At 45.4% G+C, this 25188-nt stretch overlaps 8 protein-coding genes across 8 annotated transcripts; 5 read left to right on the forward strand and 3 right to left on the reverse strand.

Annotated features, from left to right (window-relative positions):
• Window positions 1-1186: 1186 nt before the first annotated feature.
• ONS95_002982 (uncharacterized protein) lies at window positions 1187-3358 on the forward strand (the record flags this gene model as incomplete). The annotated part of the gene is made up of 1 exon (XM_058496265.1): window positions 1187-3358. The coding sequence occupies one exon, from the start codon at window positions 1187-1189 to the stop codon at window positions 3356-3358; it is 2172 nt and encodes a 723-aa protein (XP_058353516.1).
• An 817-nt stretch (window positions 3359-4175) lies between these two features.
• Window positions 4176-5039, forward strand: ONS95_002983 (uncharacterized protein; the record flags this gene model as incomplete). The annotated part of the gene is made up of 1 exon (XM_058496266.1): window positions 4176-5039. One exon carries the CDS (start codon window positions 4176-4178, stop codon window positions 5037-5039), a length of 864 nt encoding a protein of 287 aa, XP_058353517.1.
• Window positions 5040-6692: 1653 nt separating this feature from the next.
• ONS95_002984 (uncharacterized protein) lies at window positions 6693-7309 on the forward strand (the record flags this gene model as incomplete). Its single annotated transcript, XM_058496267.1, has 2 exons — window positions 6693-6742; window positions 6883-7309. 2 exons carry the CDS (start codon window positions 6693-6695, stop codon window positions 7307-7309), a joined length of 477 nt encoding a protein of 158 aa, XP_058353518.1.
• Window positions 7310-7577: 268 nt separating this feature from the next.
• On the forward strand, window positions 7578-8230 carry FPR2_1 (Peptidyl-prolyl cis-trans isomerase fpr2; the record flags this gene model as incomplete). The annotated part of the gene is made up of 5 exons (XM_058496268.1): window positions 7578-7752; window positions 7807-7870; window positions 7925-7966; window positions 8056-8129; window positions 8178-8230. 5 exons carry the CDS (start codon window positions 7578-7580, stop codon window positions 8228-8230), a joined length of 408 nt encoding a protein of 135 aa, XP_058353519.1.
• A 241-nt stretch (window positions 8231-8471) lies between these two features.
• On the reverse strand, window positions 8472-9196 carry ONS95_002986 (uncharacterized protein; the record flags this gene model as incomplete). Its single annotated transcript, XM_058496269.1, has 2 exons — window positions 8472-8748; window positions 8820-9196. 2 exons carry the CDS (start codon window positions 9194-9196, stop codon window positions 8472-8474), a joined length of 654 nt encoding a protein of 217 aa, XP_058353520.1.
• Window positions 9197-12692: 3496 nt separating this feature from the next.
• On the forward strand, window positions 12693-14353 carry ONS95_002987 (uncharacterized protein). The gene has a single exon (XM_058496270.1). It carries the CDS (start codon window positions 12887-12889, stop codon window positions 13763-13765), a length of 879 nt encoding a protein of 292 aa, XP_058353521.1. The 5' UTR covers window positions 12693-12886; the 3' UTR covers window positions 13766-14353.
• Window positions 14354-14782: 429 nt separating this feature from the next.
• ONS95_002988 (uncharacterized protein) lies at window positions 14783-17068 on the reverse strand (the record flags this gene model as incomplete). The annotated part of the gene is made up of 11 exons (XM_058496271.1): window positions 14783-14854; window positions 14916-15106; window positions 15159-15223; window positions 15298-15536; window positions 15585-15674; window positions 15725-15798; window positions 15857-16029; window positions 16092-16264; window positions 16311-16510; window positions 16563-16670; window positions 16732-17068. The coding sequence occupies 11 exons, from the start codon at window positions 17066-17068 to the stop codon at window positions 14783-14785; spliced, it is 1722 nt and encodes a 573-aa protein (XP_058353522.1).
• Window positions 17069-18264: 1196 nt separating this feature from the next.
• Window positions 18265-23168, reverse strand: ONS95_002989 (uncharacterized protein; the record flags this gene model as incomplete). The annotated part of the gene is made up of 13 exons (XM_058496272.1): window positions 18265-18808; window positions 18858-18935; window positions 18989-19607; window positions 19655-19842; window positions 19895-20006; window positions 20057-20416; window positions 20465-20627; window positions 20673-21415; window positions 21463-21696; window positions 21748-22027; window positions 22085-22311; window positions 22367-22889; window positions 22935-23168. 13 exons carry the CDS (start codon window positions 23166-23168, stop codon window positions 18265-18267), a joined length of 4305 nt encoding a protein of 1434 aa, XP_058353523.1.
• Window positions 23169-25188: the final 2020 nt, after the last annotated feature.

Genomic DNA, 25188 nt, shown 5'->3' on the forward strand with positions numbered 1-25188 from the left:
AGCTGGAGCGGTCGAGCACATCATGTCAAATTTTATAACAAATAAGTATTTTCATATTCACTTTCAACCTCTCCGCTTCACAACTATCGTTTCCCAGGCCTTCTTCAACCAACAGTTGTACTTCCTTCACTTCATACGATTTCTTCAAATTCCAACAAGGTAGGCGTTTAGCTGGTCACAGGCTCATCTCGAGGTCTCGGTTTTGTCATCATTGAAGCCGTTCTCAAAAGTGGAGGTCTAATCATGGGTACGTGCCGTAAGCCATCCCAGCTCGACTATCTTGTCGAAACGCACAGCTCCAATGTCTTCCCAATAGCTTTAGATGTCGCCAACTACGAGGAAGTCGTCATCGATGTCAAAGCAGGCCACGAGAAGTTCTGACGGATCGATGTCGTTGTCAACAGTGCTACACCAGCACAGTAGCTATCTAAGACACCGCTATCGAGGGCTTCACGGCTCAAATGGATACCAAATTGTATGGTGTAGTCTATGTCTCCAAAGCAGTTCTTGCCGTCCTTTGTAAGTATGGATCCCGTCATATCTTCCAGATCTCTTCCATTGGCGGTCGAATGGGTACAGCACGCCTCGCAGCAAATCAAAGCGCCAAGGCAGCTGTTGATGTCTTCTCTAACTTCCTATCGAGGGAAGTCTTTAGAAATCAAGCTCACCGTCATGGAATCTGGCGGCATCACGTTTCAATACTGACGGGGCTGGATTTTCCGTGGCCATTCCTCAGACCAATCAGCCGTACGAGCCAAATGTAGATGCGTTTGCCGAAGATCATCTGACAGTCCTCCTGGAACGAACCTTGGCTTCCAGAGAAGATTGCTGAGATTTGTTTGAAGCTCGCTGGGACTGAAGATCCGACTCCAGGATATTGTTTGGGCCGGATGCGATCAAGGATGGGGCAGCGGCGGCGAAAGAGCTTCTTAACTCGGGCAAGAAATGAAAACAGCTTAGCAAGTCTTTCATCTGAATGTTTGGACACATTGTTCAGTGATTGCATACCTACGTAGTCAACCTCGCTCTCAGATGATCAATCAAGTCACATGCATACCTAGTAATCATTTATCTCCCATCACGTGATACTCAGCTTGCCTGAAGCCTGGTTCTTCAGCTGTCTTCTTTCTCATAGCCTTGTGTCCACACGTACTCATCCTCGAAATATTTGTAATTTTAGGGAGCCATGTCTCAATCATTGCCTGTCGAGTACGAATATCAGCCATTACTCGAATCTGACTCTATTCGCGTGTTACAACTTCACCCGTCCACGGACCTCATCTCCTCACCGCAATGCGACCTTATCAGTACAAGACTTTGCGAAATCAAGGAGCCAGAACACTCTTACGCAGCAATTTCCTACGTCTGGGGCGACGAACGAGACAGCCATACCATCTCCATCGGCTCGCATCCATTGACAGTAGGAAGGAACATCCATTCCGCACTCCGTCAGATCCGTCGGCGTGATCGACCGATCAGGCTCTGGGTAGATGCCATCTGTATAAATCAATTCAATTTGACAGAACGCAACCATCAGGTTCAGCACATGCGTGCCATCTATTCTGCCGCGGAGGAGACGATCATCTATCTTGGTGATCAAGATGGAGGGAATACTGGCATCTCGGCATGGAACTTCTTGGAGAGGAACAGCAAGTGGGCTATGAACCAGAACCACGACGTCGATTACTCTATCCCAGCTAGAATGGAACGGAAACTGGAGTTCAGAGGCGATCTTGACGATGTTGAGATAGACGTCTTGGAGCGTCCTTGGTTCAGGAGAGTTTGGGTTTTCCAAGAAGTGGTTGTCTCGCAGAATGTGACGATTCAGTGCGGCAGCAGAAAAATTGCTTGGGACGAATTCTGCCGGATACTCCTTCTAAGCCCCAGATACCACGATCGATATGGCTTCAGTATCGGTAGGAGTGGAAAGATTGATGTCGTTCGCGATATGTTTCACGCTCGGTGCAGCTATCAGGAAGCACATGGGATGGGAAGACGGAGGCCTTCCTGGCACGCGAGAGTTGAGAACTACAAAGGTGGAGACTCTAATATCCTTAACACTTTGTCACGAGCACGTCAATTGGAGGCATTTGATCCGAGAGATAAAATATATGCACTACTTGGCGTATCTAGTGGAGTCGATTTGGATGGTGATCTAATTGCTGTGGATTATCGAAAGTCGTGCTCGCAAGTGTATCTGGAATTCACAAAACACGTCATGGAAACCACTAAGAGCTACGACATTCTAAGTTATCTCGACGACTACTCTACCGTTCAAAGTCATGAAATCAGACACTCTCAAGATTCTCGACTGTTTAGTTCCGTTAAGCTTGACGGGTCACCTGGGGACCACCTGTCACGAGATTACATCGTCGTGAAGCGTGACCCGCAAGGAAGAAAAGTCGAATATCTACCTTCATGGGTTCCTAATTGGGATCGAGGCAATTGGAACATTCCATCTCCTTCGAAGTTCCGTTACACAGGCCGAACAGTACTTAGTAGTCTCGGGCAGGAGACGGATATTCAGACAGTACTACGCAAAGAGATGGTAAGGAGGAGCTGCATGTGGCCCAGTACCAAAATCCTCGCTGCAGTCGGCGTCATTATTGGAGAAGTCGTTGAGCGCGGTCCGAGTATTGCGCTCGTAGGCAATGATGAGCTTCGCTTCCAAGATATAATAGATCGACACCATGATGAACCATCGAGGATGATTGCAGAGCTCATCGTACAATGGCGAAACCTCCTCAATCAAGGCGAACTTACTCTTGAGCTTGGGAACATGCTAGAACGACGGCATCCAAATCCCCTGTACAATATCGCTCGACTCCTCAGTCCCAAACCCAACCCTCCGAGACACTCGGTGGAATATCACCTATTGAAGCGAGGTCGCAAGAGTGTGGCATGGAATGACGACAACAACAAAGCAGTAGCTGTGATTAGAGACCAGAGTTCCATCGTGGAGACTAAACGAGTAGCAGCATATCAACGTTTCGATGCGAGAAGGGAAATTGAATCGGAGGGCCTGGCCTTGGTACCCAGCCGTACAGTCGCAAGTTTGGACGAAAGCAAATACCTCATTGTCTATCTGAGAGGTGCTCGTGTTCCATTTCTTGTTCACCAGATTACGAGACATGTCGATTTAGAGGATAAGCAGAAAGTTAGAGAGGGTCTAAGCTCAACATTTCAGCTTGAGAACTGTACCATGTTCGGCGAGTGTTTGGTGAACGGATTTGATTACATCGCCAGGGACTGCGAACTGACCTTGAAAGCAGCGGAGGCATCGGCGGAACTGAGTTCAGGAGATCTGCCGCCAGCGTGGACCCCATACAGTAATGCGAGAGTCTTTCTCATTTCTTGACGAGTTAGGCCCAAGGTGACCGAGACGGAATTTTTGATGAGCTCAAACATTACAGGGCTGTACGTTGGATTCAGCCTCTCATCATTTCCAGACTCAAGCCATTGACTGTCAGATGCCTAAGACAAATTTAGTCTATCCAACGCATCTGTTGTCTTCATTAATGTCAAATTATATAAATTCACCAAGCAGCAGCCGCATTTCGAGGTGTTCCATATATACTGTCATGGCGGCAGGTCTGGCGAAGTTGAACTGGCGGTGGGTGCATGTTCATATCATATTGACTCGCCACCACTGCTTGTCTCGACTTCGTGTATATCTAAAACTCAACATCCCAAAGTTCTTGTACAGCCAGAATCGACTCCGTATTCGAGGTGGTCTGCAAATATTGTTCAAGTGTTTGTGACAGTCCTACTACGACAGTGGCTTAAGCGAAGTCACTTACCCTCGTTCGCTACCAAAGTTTTGCTGGACGGTCTAGAGCTATAAGGTACCGCTACCATGAAGCCGTTCATCCCACAAATCTCACCCGCCAATTGATTAATTATCTGTCATTGTCGTTTCCCTCATGGCAGGGTTGTGTCCGGCACCGGGGTCCTAGCAACCGCTCTGATTAATGTACTCCTCACCTGTCACTCCTCAATACTTATAACTACCTCTTTGCCCCAACGTCTAGCAAATACTCATCATACGTGTCTTAGACGATGTCACCTGGATCATAACCCTCCTCTCCATCGCATTCTGCGTGAGCTCCTTCGGCAACGGCGCAAACGATGTCTCCAACTCTTATGCCACCACAGTCGCCTCCAGCACGCTGGACATGAAGGAAGCAGGCGCGCTCGCTATATTCACAGAATTTACCGGCGCAGTTGTCTTGGGAGGTGAAGTCACACAGACCATTAAGAGCGGTATCGTCAATGTCACGTACTTTAACGACAATCCCGAAACACTCGTCCTTGCCATGGGATGTGTCGAGTTTGGTAGCGCTGCATGGCTCACGATCGCGACAAGTTTTGGAATTCCGGTGTCAACTACTCAGACTGTGGTTGGATCTCTTGCTGGTGTTGGCTTTGCTTCTGGTGCGCCTGTGAATTGGAGTTGGAAGAAAAAGGGCTTGTCCACGATTGCTGCCGCATGGGTTATTTCACCAGCCAGTGCATGCGTTCTTGCGCTGGTCATAAGCGGCGTGATGGGACTCGCCTTTTTGAGCAGGAAAACCCCGTTCAGGATTGCACTCCATCTTATGCCATGGTGCATTGCTTCGACAGCTACCCTTTTCCCAGTGTTTTTCATTGTGGAATCACTTAGACATAAGTCAGCAGAGGAGTTCGGCGTTAGCAAGATCATCGGCGCAATTCTGGGAACATTCTTCGCGTCCCTTGCACTGTCGTATACTTTTGGCGTACCTTACCACCGACGGTCTTTAATTATCCAAGATCCACGGCTTCGACTTATCCACCTGCCCATGGGGCCGCTTCTTCTCCTCGAGAACCCACCATATTACTTTCCATCTAAAGAGGAAACTTCGCATGCTGGTTCGTTACAGCAACAAACCTCTCAAGATGGATCTCCTTCGTTATCTGTCGTGAAAGATCCGGAGGAGGAAGAGCCACGTCCTATTCCGCTAACACGCATGTCACCTCGACACCATGGTGACCCACCATCAGAGCGAGTGGATCTGTAGGAGGAAATGGTCATGAGTCCTCGAGAAAAGTACCTGGAACCGACAAAAGACTTACCTTTGTACAAGCCAGCTCGTCTGTGGTCATGGATCAAGTACATTCTACTTCGTGGAGTCAATGTAGTCAATAGTTTGCGGCCGTTTGAACGACCCCGTTTTCAGCTTTATAAACTAACGCTAGTTTTATAAGCTAAAAATGAACTACAGTCCGTTTTAATTAGTATAAAACGAACGAAACGAGGTCGTTTTTAAAAACCAAATTTAGAACTATATATAGTATGTGACGCCGCGTAGTATATAGAGTGTGGAGACCTCCCTTTTGCCCCTGGCTGGCTCGGCTACAGCTACAGCTGTCCCCTTTGGGAAGTGCCTCGGCTAGCCCCTTTTCTAGAGTATATAGCTTCGAGAGCCTCCAAGCCTCTCTCTCTTCTGTAGCTTTAGATTCTCAAGAGACGACCTTTGTCTTCATATTCTATTGATTGGCATGTGAGGCAGTACTCCACGTGACGTCCTGCCTTTATAGCACTGGTAGTCACATAGTATAAGAAAATTTCATAAAATTCTTCTAAAGATATTATATAAAAGAAATGTACAATTAATAAAAATCTTATAATTAACTTTTTATTTATATATAGTTTAATCTAAATAATATTTATTAAGTATCTTAAGTTAGAAATATAAATAATTATTAATATACTATTAATTAGACTTCTAATTAAAATAAAAAGTATTTAAAAAGCATATAGAAAGAAAAGAAATAATCTATAAGATATACTAAATTATTTCTTATATAAGATTATTTAATATATTAATATATTCTATAATACTTACCTTATAAAAGGCTAAGATTACACTTTATTAATAATCTTCTATAAAAAATATTAAATAAATCTTTTAAGATACTATAGCGGGGCTACCTGATTTTAGTGTTTAGTGTAGTAAGGGGAAGTCACGTTACTAGTGCAGCTAGCGATAGTACTTAGAGATTCTGAACTATCACTCCTTTATAATATTATTACTAACACACCACTTGGAAATATCACGATAATTACACTCTTTATAGAGATTCTATCTAATCTATTCTCTTTTCCGCCCCTTATTTGACAAATCCTGTATTTCAGATATATGATATCTCGAGATTTAGCCGTTCCGCTTCTTTGTATTAAAGTACTCCTTATGCCTTAAATTGCTACCTCTCTTATTGTGTAGGTGTTCGGGTCGTGGCCCGCTATAATACTATTTATATATATTAAGTAATTAAGTCTTATATTATATATTTTATTCTTATTTATATATTTTTTTTTTAAATATATAAAAAAAATAGATATATTTAAAGGAGATTTAACTAAAAATAAAATTAAAAATAAATTTAGTCCGTTTTAATAAACTAACCCGTTTTTAAAAAACTAATAAAACGAACCTCAGTTTTAACTTCTAATAACGAACTACAGTTAGTTTAAGTCCTTATAAAACGAACTTCAGTTAGTTCCGTTTTTGCTAAAAACGGCAAAACTATTGACTACACTGCGTGGAGTGAACCAGAATTGTGTCACGTTCGAATCTGCTGATGTAAATGCTGCATATAAACATTCCAAGACTCACGATAAGGAAGTCGAGGAGCTATGGAAGCCGCAACTAGTTCTTTCTACAATTTTGATGTCGATTTCCCATGGTTCGAATGACGTTTCCAATGCGGTTGCGCCATGGTGAGTCTTCTCTCGATTTTACTTCTAGGAAAAGACAATTTCTCTCTTACTTCCAATCGTGAGAGTCTTGATATCTGTGGAAATAATACCTGGGTACTCTACCGCAAGACTGGATGCTAATGTCAATATTTGTAATACAGGGCGGGGGCATACGATGCCTGGAAAAGCGGTTCAGCTCGTGAAGATGCTAAGAGTCCTATCTGGATCATCTGTATCGCAGCGCTCTTAATCGGTGCAGGGTTCTGGTTCTGCGGCTACAAAGTCATCCGCTCTCTCGGAAATAAGATCACACACGTCAGTCCTACTCGAGGATTCGCAATAAACATCGCTACCTCGGTGACAGTCCTAGTGGCATCACGATTTGGCATCCCCGTGTCAACCACACAATGTCAACTAGGAGCAACAATCGGCGTCGGATTGAGCTACTTTAATCCGAAAGCTATCAATTGGAAACAAATTGGTTTCATCGTCATCGGCTGGTTCATCACTCTCCCTGTTGCAGGGTTGATTTCTGGGCTGCTAATGGCGATGGCGTTGAATACCCCTCATATGAGAGGTCCGCGATGAGGCCGCAGACGGTGGCACTGTATCACCTATGATATTCTCATGTCAAACGAATTTGACCAATGGGATACCGGGATCCGTCGCACATAATTGTTATTCGGGTACCGATATGGACGTCTCCTTGGGAACGCCTTTGTTCGAAGTGCCGGCGATAAATCCCAGATGGTCACGTTCAGCCTGAATGGAAGGCTGCATTGGGAGGCATCTACAAGAACACCCAAGTTCCCACAGAAAATCCACGAGAACTCCACGACGTCGATATAGAAATAAAATGAAAAGCTCCTTGGTTCTCCTTACTCTCGCGGCGACCAGTGCTGTCGTTGCGCAAGACGGCTTGACGATTGAGGTAATTCGATCTGTTTATTGTACCAGGAAGACCAAGAATGGAGATCTGATTTCGGTCAATTATAACGGGACGCTCACAGATGGAACTTTGTTCGATTCAAGTGAGGCTTGTAATATCTTTCGGACTTGGGACGGATGCTGATCCAATTTCACAGGCTATGCAGGCAGCGCTCCTGAACCATTCGCCTTCACGATTGGCGCCGGAGAAGTCATTAAAGGGTGTGTTCCCATCCCGGGTTTTTGATTTCGATGATCTAACTCTATATGATCCAGATGGGAGTTGGGTCTTTTAGACATGTGCATTGGTGACCAAAGGTATGGTTCCAGTCTCATCCTCACGCTCCAATCCCCATCGAAGCGATTCGCTGGCACCAGCTTTTGTTCAGTATCTAATTATGACCTAGAAAGTTGACTTTGCCACCTGCATTTGGCTATGGAGACCACACTGTTGGACCAATTCCAGCTAACTCAACATTGAGTAAGTTCACTTGCCTTGGTCAAATTTTGCTCGCTAAGACATAAGTAGTATTTTACACGGAGTTGATGGCGATTGGTGGTGGAGCTCGACCTTCGAAATAGCTTTCATGCCAGCTGGCACTAAGCTCCGTGTTTGGAGGCTATTTCTGAGAACGATACTCGGAATTGAGCGATTTTTAATTTGACAGACTTCGACATGGGTGCTTAGCATGAATCATGCGATTGGAAGTCCATGGAATTTAGCTTCGCTTTTTATTGCAACGTGATGGCAATGTTCTCATTAAGCCATGATACGTTGGCATCTGAGCTATGTGCTCTCGCAATATTACATAACTGCAACCAATCATCCCTTCAAAGCTGCCGCTGAATGTGACCAGCCATTAGCGAATACCTTAGCCACTTCCTGACCCAGCAGCATCACTGACGACGCTCTTTGTTCACCATCTGTCGAGAAGATTACTATCAGTCGCAACAATGTCATCAGGTCAACTTGCCTTGGGAACGCAGCTCTGAAAACCCTGTACTCCCCAACATAACCTTTAATCGTGTACGACGAATCAAACCCCAAGTTATTCTTGTAAAAAGGATTGAGATGAACATCCCCATAGTCCAACTTGACACTTTTATCTTTAGTCGAGGACGGCTCCCAATCCCCAGCAATAGAGAAACCAAGTAATTTGGCAGTTCGGACGTCATTCTCCAGCCCCATTTCGCAGCGAGCATGGAGCGAGGGGCGTGGTAGTTCTCGCCAATCCGCTTGCACTCGTTGTCGTACATGAAGGGTTGGACTTCGTTGTTCCAAGAGGGGTGTGATATGTAGTTTATGGTGCACATTATTGCTTGACCGAAATTGGGGAAGCAGGGTTGGAAGTCTTTGTCGCCCAGTTGGATGTACTCAATTCCTTGAGGAGAAACGGATGTGATAGTGGAGGTGTCGGGTGTGGGGTAGCTGATTAGGTTGAGGGGGACGGCGTTTGGCTCTTCGGAGGTGGAAATGGCTGGTGCTGCGATGGCCATGAGTGCCAGCATGAGGAAGTTGAGCATGACTTCGATGCCGATGTACTTCATGTTGAGATTATGTCGAGAACGAGGCTGGTTTATATCGTTAGCACGACTTGCAAACTTGTACCCGCTTTCTCTTTGGGTAGCAGCTTTTTCTTGGAAGAAGATGGAGATGATCAGCTTTAGTGGTCACGCTAACCTTGGGTTAGATTGAATTCGGCTGAAGCTTTCTGTGGTTCGGTCCCAGTTCTTGAGATGTCAGCGCTACGAGAGTCATGCCTGGGCGTTTGAGACTTACTTTAATGGCTCGGTTCTGGGGACGATAGATCTGCTTGGATGTCTGTTTGGAGGTTGACAAAGAGCTTAGACTAAGTTGGGCGGTCGTTTCCATTCCCAGCACGACTATCAGAATATCAGTGACGCCGAGAACAAGTCTGTGATCGCATCCACAACTTACCAGTAATCAGACGCTCTTGAAAAGTCTGCGATTCCAGTACCCTATTCACTCCATGACCGCCGATGTCCTTGGCCGGCTCCTTCCCTTTTCTACTTTGGGACTGGCTCCGAAGAAGCTGATGATTACCTCAATACTCATTTCAGATAACTGATAAGAACCATTTCATTGGAAGGAGCAGAATTGACAAACTTCTTCCTATTATTGATATTGTCCGCAACTCGAGTTCTCTTTGAATCGTCCATGCTATTCAGCACTTTCTTTGTGCTACTAAAAGTAAACGAAGAGGGAGGACATGGTCAAAATGGCAGAGGACTACGATCAATGACTGCAATTAAACCTCGCTCAGTGACGAATATTTCCCCAAGAAGAAATTCATGCTGCAGGTTGTCGTACTGGTTGATCAGCTCATTCTTCGGCCATGATGGTGAGCTGACCCATGCCATCGAAACAGGGACCTAATCCTCGAGACCATGACATTGTTGAGAAGCAAGGTAATTCACTATGGGAGCTAAAAAAGTTCCAATTTTTTTAACCTGCCTGTATCGCAATCACAGACAGTTAGAAAAGCACATAGAAATGCGGAGGAGATAATGTTCTCTGACTACCCGCATTGGGATGGGAAATTGTACGCCGGCCCAGATAGGAATCACTTGATCAACACCACGACTCCTAGCCCCTGTACATTCATTTTATTGAATAATCTCAAAATTTCGGAATTCAAAACCAGTTTTAATATTACTGTCGTCTGGGATTCCTCCAACACAAGCCACAATCCCAATGACTTGGGAAGCGATAAGTGTCCTTGGGGATGATGCAAGCCATGATCTCCATCCAACGTAGGCCGCCCGGAATGTAACAACACATGGCTTATTCCCCACAAACAGAACCAAATGAAAATAGTCTCATTCCGGCTAGCCAGAGACTCGGAAACTGGAGCGAACGTCGAGTTCCCGATCAGGAGATATCCTTCAAGGATTCCGGTCTCCAAAGACGGTAACCATGGTCGGAACAAATTGCGATGCAATAAGAGACACTTGCTGCCACGTAGTCTGTTGAACTGATCTTTGCACCTTGCAGATGTCGTGCAAGGGTACTCAACCAACATGTTGGTGATCACAGCTGCACTCCAGAAGGAGTTGGATATGGAGAATGCAGCTTGGATCCAAGCAATGCGAGCGCCGGTATTGCTTGCGGTTTAGGACTTTCCAGACCTTGCACATTCTCGATACTCTGACTGATAGCTTACAAATTCTAGGAACCAAGATCGCCAAACAACGCTTGCAATTTTTGGCAGTGACTATGACAGGAAGGCAAGAAGCTGAATAATACGACCAATTCCACATGGAATGACAAGAACAAAATAACACCCCGAAAGATCTTCGGAGAATTGGAGCAAGGGAACAACAAATTTCAGAAGAAGCTCGGTAGAGGAGCTGGCAAGGTTGCGCAACAGAAATTACATTTCGCCAGTCCAAACTGCAGCTGAACATTGAATCATTCTTCAAGCCTTCGAAGTTCGAACCCAGGAATGAAAGGTTCTGTTTTTGGGCAAAATTCTGTGAACTTGGCAATAAGACATGGCCAGTGATAGGAAGATGTACGGGTGTTCTTGCGACTGAGTTCTGGATGAATGACCAATATGCAGGGCCAGGGCCATGCAATGCCGTCCAGGTGTTCAAATGCGAAATACGGGGTCCTTTTTCGAGTCAGATTGCATGACGTAGGACATGGAGGAATGAGATTCTGCTCTTGCCCAGGACCGAAGACTGGGATCGAAATCAAGAAATATTTTTGATACGAGTCTTCATTTCAGAGTACCAAGCGACGAAGACTCTCCAAGGAGCAGATAAGCACTTGTCGCAAGCCAATCAGGGCAATCCAGAAAGTTGTACGAGGAAGGCAAAGATGGTCAGACGGACTCATCGAACGTTCATCCCGATGCTCACAGAGAGTTTCGCTCAAGATTTCGACGGACGGTTCACGTTTTCCCAACGTTTTGCTGTTCATCCCTGCATGCAACCAGGTACCTGCGTTTCAGCACCTCAGCTCGATCTGCAGCTACATGGATTGTACAAAGTCAACTTTTTGTGTCTCACGACGATAATCCAGTGAGGTGCCTGAGCCGATCGAAGCTTTGCGGCTTGCGGGGTTCGTACTGGAAATCTCCGACATCACGCTTTACGATGGAGTCACGAACACGCGATATCCATACTATTGGATGATGGCTCGCGCGGTGGACACGACTCCATCGAAGCAGTTCCAACGACCTTGCTAGCCAGGTACAAGTCAGGAACGTTCACAAAAACACTCAACGGACGCCCGTACGCAACGGTCTGGTAGTGCTGGACCAGGTCTGTTCTAGAACTTTACTTGCTGCATACAGGCTTTTCCCTATCAACCAGTCAGAACAATTAGACTCGAAAATACCTTTCTTCGTGGTTTTCGCGATCCCTACCACAGCGAGCCGGTTTTCCGAGAACTAAAATCAGGTTGTTGTTGGCATTGCTGTACCACTATATATCCCCGCACTGATTGGCTCCTACCCCGGAGCAATCCCTCATCCTCTCGTCGATCGATTATTCTTGGTGCAAAGTCAAGTGTGACCGATTATTCCGGACTGCTTTTGACCTCCTCAACGGAGTTTAGTTTCTGTGTTATTTTCGTCCAATAAACACGTTATGGCGCACAATCCTCCTCTTACTAGGCGCGCGACAGCCAAAATATTCGCTTCCCGTGTCCCAAAACAGCATAGGCTCCCCCCTATTTTGAGCGATGACCAGAACGCTGGTTCTTTTTCGCAACTCCCGTGTGCTGGACGTTCGAGGGGCTGCCTTTAATTTCCACTATCGACAAGAGGCCCTCCCTCATGGAATCCTGCCAGTCAGATCGTCGACGCCCCTGCAAACAGCCTGCACAATGTTCCTTGACCACACCTCCCCCATGTGTAGCTTGGCGCGGAACAACAGGACTATTATTTGAACTCGTATCCTCCCCTCTTGGGCCACACCTCTCACGCTTCCCTCAAAAGTCTTTGTCTCCGCTGCTCCAAAGTCATTCTTTGTTCATCCACATACATTCGTTTTCTACAAAGTCACTCGCTTCTACATTTCTATCGTTAAATTCACAGAGATCAAAACATCTATCAACATGCGTACCACATACATGTCTTTGGGAGCTCTTGCTCTCACGCTTGTCAACGCCAACACCTATCCCGACTGTGTAAGTTTCCGCCCTTTTTAAACCAGATAATTCCAGCGACTGACTGGCTTTTGCAGGAACCCGACAACTGTTACAGAAATATGATTGACTCTCGCTTCACTGATACTGTCGCTCCTTTCTGCTTCGGTTACCTCGATGGCTCTATCAAAGACGTCCCATCCGACTACCAGAACTGCGCTGGAGATTCAACTGCTATCAGCTCTGCATGCTCCTGTATCACCTACACAGCCACTCACACTTCAAGCGCCAGTGTCTCATCATCAACCTCGGAATCCACCAGTGCTCCCTATGTTACTACTTCTGAGACCACCTCAAGCTCCTCGGCCGAATACACACCTTCAAGCGAGTCTAGCAAATCCTACGAAGCCACTCCGACACCAAGCAGCTCCTCATACCCACCAGTAGAGACCAGCAAGTCCGAGTACTCGGTGTCCTCGACCAGCTCTGAATACCCAGTTTACACCACTAGCTCTAGCTCTGAGGTATACACCACCTCAACTATCTACGCGATCACTGAGTACACCATCACATCTTGCAAGCCAACCGTGACCAACTGCCCAGCCGGTCCCCACGTCACAACCGAGACGTACGTTCTCACCACCACCGTCTGCCCAGTCGCTTCGGTCCCAACATACACTCCCAAGGAACCAGTCACATCAACCTGCACCTACTACACTACCGAGACCCATGTCTCCAGCACCCACACCTTAACGACCGTGTACCCGACCTCTACCGGGGTTGTCACCATCGTCGTCCCAACCTACCCACCAGGAGAGGTCCCAACCTATTCCACATACGTGCCCGCCCCGGCCCCAACCCCAACTACCCCAGGAACCGTTGTTGTTCCATCTAAGACATCCACCTCATCCGCTCTTGTCGTCACTGCTGCCGCTGGACGTGTTTCCGGTGGTATTGAGATGCTTGCCGGCGCTGCTGCCATCGCTGTTGCGCTCTTGTAAAGAGATCGCATCATTGTTTTGTTTCACTTCGGTTAGGAGGAATGTTATTTGGAAGGTTCGGGTTAAAAAGGGTGGATTGGGGGATATGGATTGGAGTTTGATAATGTAATGAAACGTTTTGTATCTGATAAAAGTACAAATGCAACGAGTTCACACAACAAGCTTACAGTATCAAAGGAGCTATTTTTAAGTGAAGAAATAACGGCTTTTGATTTCGCCTGTCGCATCAGTAAGCAAATGTCTCAAGACAACCTCGGACCTTCTTTCTTACTCTCTACCCAATCCTGCACACATAAACGAATCTTCTTTGACACCTCGCGTTTCCATCTTCACATCTCGTTACACGCCGTCGCCGTCCTCGTCCTCCTCCAATCCCTCGGCGAACAGACCCACTGTAACGCAACCAGCAAGTCTGCAACCGTCACATCCCTGGCCCTGTCACTTTGCGCCACGCAGCGCCACCGTGCTGAACCTTCGTGTTTGTGAAACATCCCGTCTGAACCTTGCCGATAAGAGACACGGGACACGGGACGGGCGATCCACGCGAGAGGGAGGGGGAAGGCATAGGGCTCGGTTAGAACGCCCGAGGGTTTTGGTGGACATGAAATGATGATAATTATTTCATGGTGCCAGGGGAGATGAAATGTAGAGGCTAATTAGAGATACTGAAAATGGATGAAATGCACTGCTTTGCTTCAACGTGGAGAAATTGAGAGTTTCGATTCATGGAATAATGGCTGTTGGATGCTGATTAATGGGGAGGAATGTGAATCTCTGCAGACCGGATTAGGAACTGTTCCATTCTTATTTGGACATCTCTGCTGCAGAGAAACCTCTTTGGGAACTCGAAATTTCCGATTCCGGTCTTCTATTCTTTGTTTCTTTTGCGGTCCAAGATTCTTGTCCCAAATTGTCACTTTCCACTCGCATCCCCCGCTCTGTCTTCGCAGCCTAGCAGCCCGTTTCTTCGCCGTTATCTCCACTTTGTAACATCTATCTCCCTAACGCCAACTGACTTCAATGCGCAAAACGGAAGTCCAGCCGTCTACTCGCGGTATCTGTAGTGTTTCTTCTGTAATCCATTTGTTCCTGCAATTCGCATTAGTCCTAGTACCTTGTCTCTGCTGTTGTAAGTGAATGTGCGGCATACCTCTCGCGTCATAGCCTTCCACTTCTTATCACGAATCCTATTCTTCGTAACATAATACGCCTTTGTGAACAAGAACAGGAATATAACTATGACGTCGATCCCGATCAGGACTCGATTACCGCGTTTGTAGAGCGGCTTGTCGTCTTCGCGATAGATGTTTGCAGAGATGATTCCACCCAGCTGGACGGACACTGCATTCTAGTCAGCGATCATACCTCGGAGAGATGTCCAGGAAGGACCTACTGTTATACAAAGCTGTAGATACACTGCGCGAGTCGACATTGTTCGAATTCTTCGATGCCCATCCCCTGTGTCCCAGATCAGTCAAAATTGTTCCCATTTTGTCGCTTAGCTCAGGGAAGAGAGGGGTAGTGATGCTCACACATTGATCGCATGATAGTAGGGATAACTCAATAACGTCATCGTTAGTGCATAAGTACCCCATACATCTTTCATCAGTCCTGGCCAAGTATACAGAGCTATGAGACAAGGCAGCGTCCAGAGTGGTTGGAATGAGGCGACGATACTGCGTTCGTTAAGTCGCTCGCTTAGCCATGTTATGCCGAGGAGAGTGAAAATATGGAAGACTGAAGCGGGAATTGTAAGGAGATTCGTGTTGAACTGGATCAGGTCAGTAAGAGAGTCAGTAGGCGTGTGAGGGGAACTCACTGTGCTAAATCCTAACTGGCGGAGGTTGAGAGTCAGGTATGTTCCTGGTGGGGTCTCGGGAATGAAGCAAACAAGTCCAAGAGCATAAATCTGTGCCAATAATTAGAAGAGCTTAATTGCGACGAAAAATTCGTACGTACCGGCCATAGATCGTAATCCTTAAGCGCACTCCTGAGTCTTCTCGGGGTAATAGCTTGACGGTTGTGCATATCACCTGTCATGCACCGATCAGTACCTCTCCAATCACACCCGGTCAGCCGAAGTCAACCTACCTTTGCTAGGATCGTCTCGCAACACTCTATTGACAACAATTCCCAGCTCCCGATCTGTAAACCATCCTTTCGGGCGAAACCAAGTCTTGGTTTGTACTGCTGATGCTGGCATTAAGAAGAACGAAGCAACTCCGATGAGAAGTGTCGCGAGACCTTCGAGTAGAAAGAGCCATCTTGTGGATTCTTAGCACTGCCTTAGGAGACAATGATAGGCAAATGAACAGGAATGACTCACCTCCATCCAGCAATACCTCGATGACCCTCAAGGTGGAAAATCCCAAATGCAACGAGTGATGAGATGACACTAGTCACACTCAACGCCGTCCAGAAGAAGCTCAACCTGGTAGGCAATTCTCGGCTCGTATAGAAATATGAGAGCCAAAGAACGAGATCTGGGATGAAACCTCCCTGGAAATCGTTAGTGATGTTCTCAAATACGGGGTGGGGAACTAACCTCAAGCATTCCAATCAAAGCTCTGCAAGCCAAAAAACCAGCTTTGTTCTGCATGGCAGCCTGAGCCATCGCCACAATAGACCAAGCTATCATTTGCATAGGTATCCAACGATCTGGTCCGATCTTCTTGGATATGAGTTGAGATGGAAGTTCTGCCAGGAGGAAAGAGACTTTGAAGACGGTGTTACCGAGATTGAAGTCTTCGCACTTTCAGCAGCTGCATCTTGTCCGGAGTCACCGCGTAATGTTTACCGTTTGTGTTGAGATGAAGATCTTTCAGAAGAGTCCCAGAGACGGCCTGGGAGATATTCCCTCTATCGATTTGAAGACTGAAGAACATTATACAAGCCCACAAACAAACTACCCCGCATCATCAGCACGGTACTCAATCCATCTTCAAACTCTAGAGAAAAACACATACCATGCCAATCCAACCTCCTCACCAACTTCTTCTCCTCCTCCTTCGTCCACGTCAGATCTGCATCAAACGCATGCCGACACTCATACTGTGCCTTCTCATACAAATCAACATAATACGCCTTGACTTCTGGATCTACGAAAATGTTGGTCGAAAGACTGGCATCGTCGTCTTGTGTTGATATCACCCTGCCATCTTTGGTTACAATATTCCCTTTCGCTGTGATTAGAGCAGCTTCTTTGACGATTGCTCCGCCGACTTTATCGGCGACGTCAATTTTGTCATTTGAGCGCTGGGAGACAGAATCCGTGTCATCTTCGATGGTCTTCTTGGAAGACATCGTGACTACTGACTTCGATCAAGGGCAGATTTTTGGGATGGCGCATTTTGATTTGGGGATGAGCTTGCACCCTTATATTGCTGGCGTCCCAAATCCGAGATGCTTTTCTGCAGAGACCCCTCCTTGAGATGGATTGCATCAAGGGAGTGGTAATGGTGTGATGTGAAAATTTCAGCCAAAGCACTACACCAATATTATGTTCATGTCTTCTCCGCGGATCTGCTCCATCAACTTCCAGGCCTAACATCTGTCCAAAGTCCCTGCTCGGAGCGAGCCAAGGACACCGACGTCTGCAACCCAAGCCCTTTCATACTCCGACTGGACGCCAAATCAGCGCCAAATCAGCGCCAATGGATTGCCAATATTGTTTTGTCCGGCACCGTTACCTCTTCTTCACTGCTAAGAAGGGACGAACCGCCTCGTCGCAAGTTCTTCTCCACGTCAAGCACCAACGACGAGCGCCTTTACACTCTTGGCTGATGCTAAGATGTTCATATCCCACTTATCGCACCATGCGAGGGGAAACTTACATCATATGGCCCTGGAAGGGCGATATTATGGAAGTCATGGTAGAATGTGATTGTGGTTGTTGCAATTGGTGGGTCGCTGAAGCCAAGAGCTGGTTCGGAGGGAAGGTTGTTAACTCCTGCTATACTCTACCCCAAACGTCTTTCGAGTTAAAACAAACTCCAAGAAGATTCACAAAAGCCTTCGCTGAGTACTTGGAGCTTAAAATACAAGCTTATAAGTACAATAATGAGCACTTGTTGTCAAGTGTTGTCAAGTGTTGTCAACAACACGTGACTGTGAATTCATGAGAAATTCATGCATCGGAGCACGCCATGTAACTTCACGCAGATCGAACGAAAGTGGGCAAATGCCAAGTGCATACAAAATAATATGTTGACTAAACTGTAAAAACACGAGCCATTGTCTTTGGGGGAATTGAGTGCGAGTGTAACGTTGCGTCCAATATGATTCGTGTTCCTGAAACTGAGCTGACCCTCGCTTCGCACTTGAAAGAAAACACCAACATTACTGTCCCAACTTTGCTTGAACTGAATAGGAATGAAAAACAACAGGATGAATAGTAGGTACGAGAGTTAATGAAACACCAAAAGAGTGTGTAGATAAGCAATAAGATAGATGATTAGACCATCCTACCTTTCTTGAGCTGCGCTGATAATCCCCCAGTATCACTTCTGCGGCTTCCGAAACTCGACCAATCGTCCCCCATCCAACATAGCAATTCTATCCGAGTCCATGATAGTATCCATACGATGAGCAACGGTCAAGACCGTGAAGTCCTTGAACTCTTCCCTGATAATCCTCTGCATCACTTTATCAGTCTCCGCATCAACATTGCTGGTCGCCTCATCCAGGACTAAGATCTTAGCATTCGGTTTGAGCATTGCTGTCGCAAGGCAGAAGATTTGCTGTTGGCCTTGAGATAGAGGATTGGCTATCATGTCAGCGTCAAGACCGCCGCGTGAAGACAGGATGTCCCAAAGTCCAACTTTGGTCAGGGCAGCGACGATGGACTCGTCCGTTGCTGCTGATGTAGGATCGACATTGAGACGAACGGTTCCAGAGAGTATGAACGGTTCTTGAGGGATGGTGACAATGCGGGAGCGGATGGTTTCGCGAGGAATCACATTCAGGTCAATGCCGTCGATGAAAATATTGCCAGATGTAGTGTCGAGAATACGAAGGAGAACGGACAAAAGCGTACTCTTTCCACTTTGGTATTTGTTAGCTCGATTTTTGGGATAGAAACGAGTCAACTTGCCTTCCCGTGCGACCACAGATGCCGATTTTTTCACCCGACTTGATGTTCAGAGAAAGATCGCGAAGTGCGGAAGATGTGCTAGCCACCTTTGTTAGCAAGTCAATATCATTTGGCCATGAAAGATAGCATACCCATAGGACGCTGAAACGTTTCTGAACTCAATAGCACCCGCAGTAGGCCAGTCGTGGCTTGGTATGAACGTTTCCTCTTCCTTGTGCTCAGATGCTGTCTCTTTCTCAAAGCTCTTCAATCTCGCAATCGCGCCTAGGGAAGTTTCCATCTGAGTCCAAAACATCATGAACATGCCGAGGCTGAAGTTGAAGTTCACAATAGAGCTCAGAGAAATGCCAAGGCGTCCACCAGTGGTGGTGCTAGTGAGACTAGTGGCCAGAGCTACGACAATGACTGCCGTAAGCCCAACCAAGAGGAGCAGAACGAGGTTGAACCAGCGTTGAATACAGTACATCAGATAGTGGGGACGTTGAGATTTGTCGAGTAATTCGATATTCTCCCTCAAGAAGTGTTCTTCCCAGCCGAATGCTCGGATTGTTGAAAGGCCCTCGATAGTCTCTGTGAAATGTGTGTACAATGGGCTCTTGCATTCCAGATCTAGGAATCTCATTTGGCGTGACGTTCGAAGGTAGAAACTCTGAAGGAAGTAAACGCAGAGTACGAGTGCTGGGCATGCAAGTGCCATGTAAGTCGATCCGGTAGCGATGAGTCCAAATTGAGCGAGGCACTGGAGGAAGGCTGTCTAGGTCAGCTTGGAATTCTTTTCTTCAAGGATTCATATTCACCTGAGAAACACATTGCTGCTGCCCCAGGTAGACTAGCATCGATGAGGGTCATGTCTTGACTGAATCGGTTCAGCACCAGTCCAGAATCTGTCTCGTCGAAGAATGACTGCGGGGCTCCCATGACGGATGTGAGGAGAATCTTGTGGAGACCAGCACCAGATCTCGGGATGAGTTTCATGTATAGATTACTAGCTTCATCAGCGTGCTGTGTGACGACCAGAGACTCAAACCGCGTCTTACTATAGAAGCCCCGTTGCTGCTGGCAGGGCGACCACCGCAATCGTGACATAGATACCCACGAACAGTCCAATCCCCTGCACGGTGTGATCGGCATACCAGGTGAGCCACAAAGCTATTATTCTGATGAGTTTGGTGAGTGAAGTAGCTATTGACTGTACTCACGAGGAAAATTTGATCCCAAAGTCCAGATTAGGGCAGTCACAACATTCGCCAAAGCGATTTTCCATCCGATGGATTTCAGGTAATAGTTATAAACTGACATATCACCAATTCTTCTCGTCAAATCTGCTGTTTCGTTATCCGAGGCTGTTTTCGCTTTGGCGGTGACTTGACGTTCTTGTTCGTGAGCATCCTGTTGGTCCGCAACTTCATCGAGGGTAGGTGACTGGGGTTGCTCCTGGTTAAGGACTGAGTTTATCATTTCGGAATTCCGACCTCGTAGCTCTTCGAAAGTTCCTTGTTCAATCAGACTGCCTTCAGCTCCCAGAACGAGTATGTTGTCTGCTAATGGAAGATGTTTGACTGCATTTGAATTAGCGACCGCATCGTGAAATCCTTTGATCAGCTTACTGGCATGTGTAGCTAAAACTACAGTGCAACCCAGCTTTTTGATTAGACCAGAGGTGCCAAACAGACGTTCGATAATAAGCGCTTCGGTTATTTCATCGATTGCACTGAGAACATCATCAAGTACAATGACGCTTCTTCTTGCGTATACAGCTCGTGCAAGTGCCTGATCAAATTAACACCACCTCACTAACAAAAGGCCGTTGCATACTAATCGTTGTTTCTGTCCACCACTAAGAGTCACCCCTCGACTTCCGATAATTGTGTCGTGCTGGTCTGGTAGAACCAGCACATCGCGATCGAAAGCGCATGCATGAAGAACCGAGGCGTACCACTGACTGTCGTCCTCGCTATGATTGTCATATCCGGTTACAATCTTGCGAACAGTCGTATTCTGGAGCCATGGTATTTGACTACAGTACGCAGATGTATTGAAGTTCGCGATGATGGACCCGGTTTCGCACTGCAACTCGCCGATGATTGCTTTAAGCAAGGTGGATTTGCCAGATCCCACAACTCCGACAACCATCGTCAAAGATTCTTTGATGACATCAAGATTCAGATTCCGAACAGCCGTTGCAGCTGATTGAGATGGTTTCATCGTGGCATTGCGAAGGGAAAGGACAATATCCGTTGGGTTACTGGCGAAACTCTGAAGCTCAATCCCACGCTCGGTTTGGTGTGCGACTGCAGAAGTTCCGGAATCCTGGATGAGACGCCGATCTTCACATGATTCGGAGAGAAGGAATTTCTGTATCCTTTCCAAGCATCCAGTGGCCATTCCAATCATGGGCAGTGTTTGCAGAAACTCTTCAGCAGGAGATGTAAGGAGTGAAATGATTGACAGCGAGGAGAACGTCTCACTAGTTGACAACCTCTCGGATCCTCTGGCTGCTGCTTGGATGGCAAATATCACGAAGGTCACCATTGGTCCGACTGTGGTGGGCAGGAAAGCTTGAGGTCGTCAGCGAGGTCTTGAACGAGAGCAGTTGCGAGCCTACACAATATCATGCGCCACATTCCCATGACCCTGAATTTCTTCGAGAGATTCAATTCTCTGACTCTCTGTTTCTGGAGCGTTGTCGACAGAACATCGGATAATCCCATCATCTTGACACTTTTCATTGAGCCGAGCATAGAGGATGTCATCCCGACACGAGTCTGGACAGCTGCAATCCAGTCTCTTTGCCTTGGACCAATCAACTTGGTCACCTGGCCAGCACAAAGAGTGGAAACTACATTCATAAGTAGGAATCTACCGAAATGATGAGCATTGGGCAACTCACTGACGACGATGACAATGGGTGCAACGCAGACCCATCCAAGATTTCTGCTAAGCAGGTACAGACCAATCGTAAGTTCAATGACTTGCGCCCATACTTGGCACAGAGCATCGAGACTGAAGGCAAGCTGATCGATATCGCTGCTCATATGAGTCAAAGATGCATCCTTGTCTTGAACATTGGCGTGCTGCTTCAGCGTCTTCGAGAAGATGAGGGACGCCACCGCTCCTCTGAATCCGACCAACACACGATTAACTGCATGTTGGTAGTGCGTGGTGGATATCTGGACTCATCAGATATCTACAAAATACAATTATTGGATCGACTACGGAATGCTCACTGCGATTCCAAGATATATGAGCGCTGCCGCCCCAGTCAATCCATAACCGTCGTTCTTGTTCCGACTTGCAGACGGTTTGGAGACGAAGTTGATAGCGGAGCTGATCAGAAATGGCTGAGAATAATTGAAGCCTATTAAACACAATCGCGGGAAGATGACGGAGAGGAAAGGCCACCTCAAACAGTGAAGGATTGAAACAGCGAGACGAGAATTTCCTCGAGCATGGTCTAGAATTACTTGAGTCAGCGTCATTTCCCCGATGTCCAGGATGTAAGTGCTCACATTTATCCCAAGACTTCTGCATGCGATCTCGAAGTGGTTCAGACAGAAGCGAGGCATCAGTTTGAAACAGATCGTCCAATGTAAGAAGTCTGCGGAATCCAGTTGCAAGGATCGGATTGATCCACCAGAAGAAGCTTCTGCTGAATAGCCCCCCAGTGGTCTCTGGGGAGTAATCATTGTATGGAGCTCTCAGGTATTGGCGTTTGCTACGACTTTCCACGATGAGCAGACAAGCTTTGATGGCCACGCTCACAGTACAAAGGCCAAGAATTGCGGGATCGTCATGTCGAAGGTACAAAGTCCGGACTTGGACGGCATCGAACAAAAGTGTTGACAGGAGATAAATACTAAGTATAAATGATGGTTGGATGGCTCGGCTGTCTTCAAGACCAGAGAGAAGGAGGATTGCGATGGCGGCTGCGAATGACAAAGCTGAGGACGGTAGCGTGGCTCGAGTCACGCGGTTCGATGTCCAGAGTACAAGCAGGCCGAGCTGGACTCCGATGAGGGAGAGACACAAGATCTGTGCAAGTTAGCTGGGTATTGCAATACACACGAGTGCTCTTACTGTTTTGATTGATCGAAATCGTGAAAGTCGAGTTTTGGCGCTGGATCGTAGAAGCGTGACGAGGCGGGGTGGGACGAACAGGAGCAGCAATGCTGCGGGACCAATCGAGAGGATGGTCTGCTCGAACAACAACGTGAAGTCGAATTCTGAACGACATCCTTTCACGACTGGTCCGAAGGCGTTGTCGTTTGATGGCTGGCATAGCGATGCCGTGAATTCGCTTTGGTTCATCATGCGTAGCACTCGACGCGAAGTCGATTGCTGATTTTACTTTATTTATTCGCAAGATGCGATGATATTTCAATTCTTTACAGTCTATCCTAATTTGCAGATGCAACGACTCTTGTTCGTACACAAGAAGTTGTCAAATCCTTTGGAAATGGCAAGATGAGAAGAGGAAAACAAACATTGGAGGGGGGAGTCGAGTACATATACGGAATCGATTAAACCATCATGAGGCTATAAGGCACACACGCATATAGCCGCCTACTCTATTCCCGATTAGGTAAGACTACCTACGATATAGCCCCCTTAGCCCCTATTCCCGCTCTAGCTACTCGCTAAGGCTTTAACTAATAAAAAGCTATATAAAGGCCGCTAGCTTGTCTTCCTATCGGCCTAGTAGCTGAGATTACGCCTCAGCTAGTAGCGTCTTGCTAAACTCAGCTACTTTAAAGAATCAGGTATAGACCGAATTAAGAGCCTTACTTATAACTAGCTTAGCTTTAATATCACGTGTAAGCTCTCTAATATTATAATCGATTTTAACTAATTAATATATAAGATATATATTATAGCTATAATTATTATATTACTAAGTAAACTCTGCCTAATTAGGTTCTTTAATAAAACTAAGGTTAAAAGTAAATAGTATATAATAATATAGTAGCTAGTAGGCTTACGCGAATTAGCACTTATATATACTATTTTCTAGTAGCTTAGACTCGACCCCTAATATAGCTAAAGCTTTAGCCGCACGAATCTCATCTGATAGGAGGCGCTATACCGGAAAAGGAAAGAAAGTAAGCTAAGGGTTCTCTAGTGTATTACTAAGTGTCTTCTTACTCTAATTATATTTTACTTTTCGAGTATATAATAGAATATAAAGGGATTTAGGCCAGATATCACGTGTACTACTAGGCTAAAGATAGCTTAGTTAAGGGTATTTAACCTTTTATATACTATAGCTTCTTCTATAGATAGTTCTATATAGCTCTAGAGATATACTTCCTAGAGGTAGAAACTCGTAATAAAGCAGAGGAGTTAATTATAATTAACTCTACTATCTAATATAAATAGTCTTACTTATTATTATCTAGTCTTTCTTACCTAGCTCTATAAATATACTATATAATAAGCTATATCTTTTAAGAGGTTATAAGCCTTAAGTAGATAAATTAGAATAAGTGAATTAATAAAAGTAAGGCGATCGATTTAAACCTTTTAAAGTAAGAAAAGAGACTAGTCTAAGTAAGAAGAACTAAGAAGCTAAGTAAGAGTGCTAATAATAATAAGTCGAGAAGCTAAGTAAGAAGTACTCTTATAACTAACTAAATAACTTATAAGCTCTAAAGGGAGTCTTATAATAACTATATAACTTATAGACTTTAAAGGAAGCTCTATATAAATATAAGAAGTCGAGTAGTACGCGAAGAAAGCTACTTATAATTATAAAATTAAGTATAGTTTCTATATAACCCTAAGTTAATAATATATTAAAACCTTTCGTTAATTATATATATATAAAAACTATCTAGTTGAAAAGTATTAATTTCCGCGTATTAATAAATATATAAAATAGGAAAAGATAGTAAGTACTTACTAACTTTAAGTAAGAAGTACTATAAGAACTAGTTTTACTACACGAAAGTTAGGATTAAAAGTAAAAGTATCTTCTATATTATTAAAGTAACTAAAACTAAATATATATAAATCCTAAGAGAAAAAGAAAGTAAAGCTAAAGCTACTACTTCTAAGATACTATCTAACTTAAGAGTAAATAAGATTATTATAAGATTTAAGCGACTTAAAGAAATATAAAACCTTAATAAAGTAAAAAAATAAGACTAAGATAATATAAAAGTCTTAGAAATTATACTAGAAGAACTTAATAAAGATAATACTATACTTATTAATAAGTATAAGACTACTTCTACTATTTAGATATAATTAAAGCTAAAGTATAATAAGACTAGCTTATTAACTACTAACTAATATATAATAAGTATTTAAAACTTCACTTTTAATAAGAATA

The sequence above is a fragment of the Cadophora gregata genome (genome assembly GCF_030347475.1).
Source record: "Cadophora gregata isolate MNR1 chromosome Unknown scaffold_12, whole genome shotgun sequence".
Classification (NCBI taxonomy): domain Eukaryota; kingdom Fungi; phylum Ascomycota; class Leotiomycetes; order Helotiales; family Ploettnerulaceae; genus Cadophora; species Cadophora gregata.